The sequence below is a fragment of the Anopheles coluzzii genome, chromosome 3, assembly GCF_943734685.1.
Source record: "Anopheles coluzzii chromosome 3, AcolN3, whole genome shotgun sequence".
NCBI classification, from domain to species: Eukaryota; Metazoa; Arthropoda; class Insecta; order Diptera; family Culicidae; genus Anopheles; species Anopheles coluzzii.
Window position 1 is genome coordinate 61,396,781 of NC_064671.1, and position 8,760 is coordinate 61,405,540.

Sequence of the window (8,760 nt, forward strand, 5' to 3'; positions counted from 1 at the left end):
GGTCGCCTTCCTGGTGGGCTTTTACAATTTACAGTGTTTTGCTTAAGGTCTAATGCGTTTCTTATGCTAATTGTTCTTCCTTATTTATGACCTACTTTGGAGGTCTTCCTTGTTTATGTCCAGCTTGGGTGGTGCGACCACCATGGTAAAACACGGAACCGCGTGTGCAGTAAAACACGGAACGCATGTGCAGTGTTTTACCCGGCTGTTAGCATTCATGCTTTAAACGAGTATGCGATAGCATGGATGCTACACCAGCAAGAGCGTCAATCTGTGTCCGTTCCAGTGCTTAATCCGGAGCAAATACTGGATTCGTTAAGTTCCCATGTAAGAGAATTTCAGTATGACGAGGAAGCTAAAATTACTTTTGCGGCTTGGTATGCACGATATGAAGATTTTTTTGCAAAAGATGCATCGAGGTTGGAAGATGAAGCGAAAGTGCGTTTGTTAGTCAGAAAGTTAGGTGCTGTGGAGTATAATCGTTACGCTAATTTTATATTGCCGAGGTATACGCGAGATTTCAGTTTCCAAGAAACGATAAATAAGCTAACGGCTCTGTTTGGTAATAGGGAATCTCTATTAAGCAGAAGGTATAAGTGCCTCAATACAACAAAGGCTCGTGGGGAGGATTATTTGTCGTATGCGTGTCGTGTAAACCGTGTGTGTGTAGATTTTGAAATCGGCAAGATAAGTGAGGAACAATTAAAATGCCTGGTGTTTGTATGTGGAATTAAAAATGGAGAAGATGTGGAAATAAGGACACGTTTGCTATCGCGTATCGAAGATCGTACAGATATAACGCTAGAAAGCTTGACCGCCGATTGTCAGCGTATTATCAATTTAAAAGAGGACAGTGCTATGATAGAAAAAGTTCACGAGGGTAATGATTATGCCGTAAAAAAAGATGTTAAACAGCAACAGGGGTTCCAGCACAGGCAACGAAGCAAGCAACAGTTAAAGTTTTACCGATCATGCTGGTCATGCGGAGGACAGCATTTACAACGTGATTGTACTAGAAAGCGTATTGTGTGCAACGTGTGTGGTAAACAAGGGCACGTAGGGAAAAATTGCTTTCACCGAAGAAAACCGTTTGGATTCCGTCGAAGGAATGATAGTGCAGATCTACGTGTGGTTCGAGTAAATGCTATGAGCGTATGTGGTCGGCGGAAGTTCGTGCCTGTAAAACTGTTTGGTATGGATGTGAGGTTATAATTAGATACAGCTTCGGATATTACGGTTATAGATCGTCAGTTATGGAAAAGAATTGGGAGTCCATGTTTAAGGCCAGTGACAATAAGAGCCAAAACAGCATCTGGTGCTAGGTTGCAGCTAAACGGAGAATTTAGAGCACAAGTTGGGATTAAAGAAAAAAGTCTAGTAGCAACAATACGAGTGGCTGATGCGAATTTACGATTGCTTGGTACAGATTTAATCGATCGTTTTAATCTGTGGTCTGTACCGATGGATAGATTTTGCTGTTATATTTCGGAAAATCAAGAGAGGCCAGCGGAAAGTGTAATGAAGATAGAGCAAATTAAAGAGCAATTTCCGACAGTTTTTCGCAACACATTGGGATTATGTACTAAGGCAAATATAAAGCTGAAGTTAAGAGAAGGTGTTGCACCTATTTTCCGTCCCAAGCGCCCCGTAGCTCATGCCATGGAGAGTGCCGTAGATGATGAGTTGAATAGATTAGAAAAACTCGGAGTTATAACTCCTACAAATTTTTCTGAATGGGCGGCTCCCATAGTAGTAGTAAGGAAAGCAAATGGGCAAATTAGAATATGTGGCGATTATTCAACAGGGTTGAATTCATCTTTATGTGCTCATGAATACCCGCTTCCATTGCCCGATGACATATTTGCAAAGCTATCAGGATGCCACATATTTAGCAAGATAGATTTATCTGATGCGTTCCTTCAAGTTCAGATAGACGAAGATTACCGACATATTCTTACAATCAATACGCATCGTGGCCTATACTACTATAATCGCCTCCCACCAGGCATAAAGGTTGCTCCAGCAGCTTTTCAGCAACTGATCGACACAATGCTAGCTGGAACTAAGAGAGTGTGTGGGTATATGGATGATTTAATCATCCGAGGCGCAACCGAAGCAGAACATGAAAGGCATTTAAAGGATGTGTTAAAGCGAATCGAGGAATATGGATTTACCATCAGAAACGAAAAATGCGAATTTAAAACGAATGAAATAAGATACCTGGGGCACGTAATCGATAGTCAAGGTTTAAGACCAGATCCAAATAAGATTGCAGCGATAAGAAATTTACCGGAGCCTACAAACCTCACTGAGATTAGATCGTTTCTGGGAGCCATTAATTATTATGGAAAATTCGTGCCGAATATGCGACAGCTCCGATTTCGCTTGGATGAATTATTAAAGCATGGAGAGCGTTTCCAGTGGGATCATAAATGTAAAGAAGCGTTTGATCAGTTTAAGAAGATACTTTCATCAAATTTGCTCCTCACGCACTATAACCCTAATGAAAAGATAGTGGTATCAGCTGATGCATCCTCAGTTGGGTTAGGAGCTACATTGAGCCATAGGTATGCGGATGGTAGTATGAAAGTGGTTCAGCACGCTTCGAGAGCGTTAACAGAGGCAGAGAAACGATATAGCCAAATTGACCGTGAAGGGTTGGCAATAGTTTATGCAGTAACAAAATTCCACAGAATGTTATATGGACGGCATTTTTTACTGCAGACGGATCATCGACCGCTATTGCAAATTTTTGGCTCTAAGAAAGGCATACCGATTTATACAGCAAATAGATTGCAAAGATTTGCATTAACTCTGCAATTATACGATTTTGAGATCGAATACGTAAGAACTGAGCAGTTTGGCAACGCGGATATATTATACAGATTGATAAAAAACCGTTCGCAACCAGAGGATGATTATGTTATCGCCAGTATAGAGATGGAAAGAGATGTAAAGGCTATGGCGATAGAGGCCATGAGTAATTTTCCTATAAGCTTCAGGGAAATAGAAAGGCATACATCGGCAGACGCGATGCTACGTAAAGTGCGACATTATATACAAGATGGTTGGCCAACAAGCGTGTCTTACGGTAATGAGCTAGCATGTCTTAATAGCAGAAAGGATGCTTTAACGCTTATTGATGGTTGTATTCTTTTCGGGGAGAGAATGGTGATACCACAAAGATTGCGAGAGCGTTGTTTGAAGCAATTGCACCAGGGTCATCCAGGTATGCAAAGAATGAAGTCAGTTGCACGAAGTTATATATATTGACCATTCTTGGATAGAGATATAATGGAGTATGTCAGAACATGTTCATCGTGTGCAACTGCCGCAAAATCACCACCACATGAATCTCCACAGGCTTGGGGTAAAACTAACACTCCATGGGAGCGCATACACGTAGATTATGCAGGACCCATTGATGGGGAATATTTTCTGATTGTAGTTGATGCATACTCTAAGTGGCCGGAAATATTCAAGACACCAAGTATTACATCAACAGCTACGATAACTATGTTGAGAGGATTATTCGCCCGGTTTGGCATGCCGGTGACTTTAGTAACAGATAATGGTACGCAATTTACCAGCGAAGCATTCAGTGATTTTTGTTTGAAAAATGGTGTGCATCATATGAGAACAGCGCCGTTCCACCCTCAGTCAAACGGCCAGGCCGAGCGTTTTGTGGATTCGTTTAAACGGGCATTGCGGAAGATAAGAATTGGTGGCATGGCGTTACAAGAGGCAATCGACATATTCCTGCAAACGTATAGAACAACTCCAAATCCTCAGGTAGAGCAGAACAAATCACCCGCAGAGCTCATGTTTGGAAGACATATTAGAACCTGTTTTGAATTACTGCGGCCGCCACCAAGACTAGAGAACCAAGCCACATACAACAGCACGAGATTATTCAAACAAAGCGATCTAGTATTTATCAAAGAGTATAGCCGAAACAATTGGAAATGGATACCTGCGGTTATAGTTAGAAAGATTGGCCATGTAATGTATCTGGTGCAAACAAATGATCGGCGTACTAGGAGGTGTCATATGAACCAGATAAGACAACGATTTTGTGAAAGCACTGAAAACAGGTCATTAGCTAGCATTCCTCTAAGTGTTTTGTTGGAATCGTGGAATTTACCGTTACCGCCGCAAACCACGATCAATCCTAGCGAGACAGAGACACCCGTTGCATGTACGTCTATACCTCAGACTCCTTCGACGTGCATGTTACAGCCAGAAAGCGCGTCACAGCCAACAAAAGCATCATCAAGGTCATCAGAATCAGAATATATGTTTATTGATATTTTTCTATTAAGTTCATGAGTACATTTGTTTTGCGAGATTTAGCGTAACGCTCGCTTTTCACCGCTGTAGAGCATTTTGCCAAGAGGCAGTTTGTTTTGGTTTTAGAAAGCATGGTGTTAGGCTTAGAGCCTTTTGGTACGCTATCTTAACTTAAACTAACTTATCTACTTAACACTATTAGATTAGGAACAAGACAAAAGAAATTCAAAAATATGAAGGAAAGAAGGAAAAAAAAAGTGAAAAATTCAAAAGAGTGCCCTTAGAAGGGGTGAACCTGATGTTGCGCATTTTGCTTTAATGCGTTCTGTTATCACATATCCAATTTCATCTATTGGATATGTAATGGTTTTTTCATATAGCTCCTCTAACCTGGTCCAGTAGGGAGCATTTGCAATTAATCGCAAAAATCGGTTCAACCCTATTTGAACCCTGCGGATGTTGGTTGGGGCGCTATTTTTCCAAACCGAGATACTATAGGTAGCCATGGGAAGAACTATTTGTTTATAGATCGCGATCTTGTTCCTGTAGCAAAGGCGAGAGCCGCGATTAACTAAGGGATACAATTTTTTAAGCAGGACATTGATCCGTGTTGCCAGCTCTCGGGTATGGTGATGATAAAGCAGCTTGTTGTCCATGAGTAGTCCCAGATACTTTACCCTTGACAACCAAGGGATTGTTGTTCCTCCCACAGTCAGCTGGTGGCCAATCGGGTTTAGTAGCTGGTGCCTTAGCCGGTGTGGGACAATCATGGCTTGTGTTTTTGCGTTGTTGATGCGGATTCTCCATTCAGCAGCATAGCCTTGTAGTACGTCTAAGCAGCGCTGAGCGCCGCGTCTGAGTTCTGCTGGTGTTCTGCCCTTAGTAGCGATCGCCGTGTCGTCTGCAAACAGGAACAACTGGGCACCTCTAGGAAGAGCAGGAAGGTCCGCCGTGAACAGCAGATACAGAAGTGGGCCCAGAACGCTGCCCTGGGGTACGCCCGCCGGTACATGCTGCACATCCGAATTATATGGGCCGATGACAACACGGAAGGTGCGGTGCTGCAGGTAATTCTTGATCAGTTTGATCAAGAATAATGGGAGCTTGTACTGGTACAATTTATGGACAAGTCCATCATGCCACACGTTGTCGAATGCTTTTTCCACGTCAAGCATCACTACAGCAGTGGATCTTGCTACTCGTTTATTTTGCTGGATGGTGTTTTGCAGTCGAATCAGTTGGTGTGTTGTTGAGTGTCCGGACCTAAATCCAAACTGTTCTACCGGAATAATTTGTAGATCGTTAACCGAACTTCTTAGTCGACAATATATTATTTTTTCGAACAGTTTGCTGAAGGCGCTTAGCAAGCTTATTGGACGATAGCTGGATGGAAGGGTGGGATCCTTTCCGGGCTTCAGGATTGGGATCACCTTTGCGCTCTTCCAGGCTTGCGGGAAGATGTTGAGTGAGAGGCAGCTATTAAAAATCGCAACAAGTAAACTTATAGCTCGATTTTGTAGATGTTTGATGCAAATATTGAAGATTCTATCAAAGCCTGGGGCCTTCATGTTTTGAAGACATTTGATGGTACTTTCAACCTCCGCGACGGTGATGCGCTCTTCGGGTGGTAGAGTTGGAGGTGCGTTGTCAACTGTGCTGTTGGTCGTTGACACTTCTACGTCGTGAGGGCTAGTCATTGTAAGACCAAGGCGATGTGCCTCAGCAAATTGATTAGCAAGTGCATTGGACTTTTCGATGGGCGTAATGACTACATGCGCTGGTAAGTTGCTCTTTAATGGAGGAATCGGCCGGGGTTTGTCTTTTAGAATTTTCGCCATTTTCCAAAAGGCTGGCGAGTGGGGTGGAAGCTGCTCAACTTTGCTTGTAAAGTTAGTGTTGCGAATTTCTGCTACGCGATCTGAGATGATGCGTGAGAGATTAGCCACTTGTCGCTTTAACAGCTGATCACCGCTTCTCTGGTATTGGCGCCTGAGTGTGTTACGATGCTTGATTAAGTCTTGGGTATATTCGTCTAAGGTGACAATTTCCCCCTTAATACGCACCTCGGGAACGCATTCGACTACTGCAGTATTAATGGAGTCCTGCAACATTTTAATGGCTGAATCTATGGATTCTGGTGAAAGGAGTACTTCTGTCGACGATATGCTTCGATCAACCATGGTTCCAAATCTGGCCCAATTGGCTTTATGGTAGTTCCTGCGTTTTGCTGGTGGGGCTCTGTTCGGTTCAGCACTTAGCTCAGTATACACAGGAAAATGGTCTGAGTTAAGTTCATCAATGGTGCATGGTTTCATTATCACTGTGTTCGTAAGATACAAATCTAATGTGCTGGGAGCCCCCCGAGAAGGGATATATGTTGGTTGATCAGGATAATCTATGATAAAGTTTCCGTGCTGTGCGATGTCGGCTAAGATTCTCCCATTAGAGTTGCTACGAATGTTGTTCCACAGGGTATGTCGAGCGTTAATATCGCCACCAACGATGGTCCGCATATTGAGGTGCGTCAGTACATTAAGGTCTCTTCGGAAAGCCTGTGCTGTGATGTTGGTGCACTGTTTAGGGCAGTAGATCGCCAGAAAACAAACTGACCCCGAGCATGTCGAAACTTGAATCCCCAATGATTCGATAATAGTAGTATCGAATCGCGGGAGCAGCATATGGTGGATACCGTGACGGACTGCTATGGCTACTCCACCTCCTCTAGTACAAGTGCGATCATACCGATAAATGAAATAGTTACTGATGAAAAAGTTGATATTGGGTTTTAGGTGTGTTTCAACAATTAGTGCAATATCGATACGGTGTCTATGTAGAAAATCTTCAAGCGGTATTCTTTTAGTCCTTACAGACTGTGCATTCCATGTCACAACGCGAAGATTACCCATTGAGCATAAGTAGTTCTCCGATAACGTCGAGTTGTTCTGCCTTGTTGCGGCATAGTCGAAGTTTCGACATCATCTTTGTGAAGATGCTAAAAAGTTCCTGCATGGAAAAAAGATTCGCTTCAGAAACTGGTGTTGGTGTGTCTGGGGCGTTCCGAGCATTTTCCAAGCGCTGGGCAAGGGTGATGAAGCCGGGTGGGGTATTTCAATTGAAGCAGTGCGGTTTGTCTGCATTACTGAACTGCTGGGTTGTGTAGCAGTATGGGTCGATGTTGCGGGGGGAGGACGTACCATCGGTGGAGCTGTTATTAACGGCCTCGGAGGGATCTGTCGATGAACCGGGTTCGGCGGATGTTGGTGTTTTGCCTGTCGACGTGAGGCCTGTTGCCTAACTTCTACATATTTTGCTCGGCGGGGGCAGGTTGGATCATCAGCCCCATGAGGACCCGAGCAGTTCGAGCATTTCAACGCCTCATTTTGGTCCTTGGTTGGACAAGCTTCGGTGATGTGTTGACCCGCGCAACGAGCGCAACGTGGTTGGATGTTGCAGTGTCGCGTACCATGGCCAAAGTCTTGGCAACGATGGCATTGCGTTGGACCCTTTTTACCACCACGATATGCCTCCCACCTTATGATGACTTGCTGTATGGTTCGAACCGCCTCTAGTTTTTTCAGGGAGCAGGTCCCACGTTTGAAGTGTACTAGATACAATCTGGAGTGTATTGTATCGATGCGCCGTTTAATTTCGAAGGCCTCCAAAACTTCGAGTTGGTAGCGTCCCTGAAGTTCCTCCACTATTTCGGGGATGTCCATTTCTGGAAGCCCGCGTAGCACAGCCTTGAACGGGCGGTCTTGTTTCGCATCGTGGCTGAAGAATTCCGCTTTTCGCTCTTGCAAGTATTTTACTACGCCATCGTATTCAGACCTGGAGCGAGTGACAATGGATGTGCCAATGCCGCTGAGTCGGAATTGGGGCGTGAATCCTCGTGACTGAAGCTCCGGACGAAGTTCAGCAACAGGTATTGTTTTAACCACAATCGGTGGCGGCTTGAAATTCGACTCGGAAGTCGGATTTACTTTTCGACCTGCCAGCGGTGTGGCAGATGCTGCGGGTGGGTTAGCCGACGGACCGGCGGATGTTTTTTGAGTAGACCGACGACGAGCGGAGCCTTTCTTTCGATTTACTAAAGTAAATTCCTGGGAAATTTCCTCCTGTTCCATGGTGTCGGAGGAGCTGGTATCGTTGATGCTATTGTTTTCATTATTCAGCCTTTGTGCCAATGCATCGTTATCGGCAGTTGGGCATATCCGCCGCACGGAGCGTTTCGACATGCCCGAGTCCGATCCACTATCACTGAAACTGTTTCTTCCACGCTTCGCGTGTTTCCCCCCCTCCCCCGACATGATCGAAGAAGAGGCAGAGAAACGCGCGTGACAAAATGAAAACCGGTTTTATGAGAGATTATTCAGGAGCACAAAAGAAGCGGTGCTTACCCATCGAAGGCTCAAACCGAACTGCATCATCAAGGTCGACGCAGCATACCCCTTGTCATCGCGAAGTCCAACA

General features: G+C 44.4%; 2 protein-coding genes across 2 annotated transcripts; both read left to right on the forward strand.

Moving 5' to 3' along the window:
* The first annotated feature begins 1,461 nt into the window (after positions 1–1,461).
* On the forward strand, positions 1,462–3,273 carry LOC125907422 (uncharacterized protein K02A2.6-like). The gene has a single exon (XM_049609400.1). The coding sequence runs from the start codon at positions 1,462–1,464 to the stop codon at positions 3,271–3,273; it is 1,812 nt and encodes a 603-aa protein (XP_049465357.1).
* A 21-nt stretch (positions 3,274–3,294) lies between these two features.
* On the forward strand, positions 3,295–6,899 carry LOC125907332 (uncharacterized protein K02A2.6-like). Its single transcript, XM_049608952.1, has 3 exons — positions 3,295–4,277; positions 5,174–5,357; positions 6,762–6,899. Exons 1-3 carry the CDS (start codon positions 3,295–3,297, stop codon positions 6,897–6,899), a joined length of 1,305 nt encoding a protein of 434 aa, XP_049464909.1.
* The last annotated feature ends 1,861 nt before the right edge of the window (positions 6,900–8,760 follow it).

What these genes read in the sequence shown, in the direction of transcription:
- LOC125907332 (XM_049608952.1), top strand. Translation starts at nt 3,295, where the DNA reads ATGGAGTATGTCAGAACATGTTCATCGTGTGCAACTGCCGCAAAATCA. An exon ending in CCAACAAAAGCATCATCAAG is followed by an intron (nt 4,278 to 5,173) that starts GTCATCAGAATC and finishes TTCTGCCCTTAG; the next exon opens with TAGCGATCGCCGTGTCGTCT. An exon ending in CGGAAGGTGCGGTGCTGCAG is followed by an intron (nt 5,358 to 6,761) that starts GTAATTCTTGAT and finishes GTTGTTCCACAG; the next exon opens with GGTATGTCGAGCGTTAATAT.
- LOC125907422 (XM_049609400.1), top strand. Translation starts at nt 1,462, where the DNA reads ATGGATAGATTTTGCTGTTATATTTCGGAAAATCAAGAGAGGCCAGCG.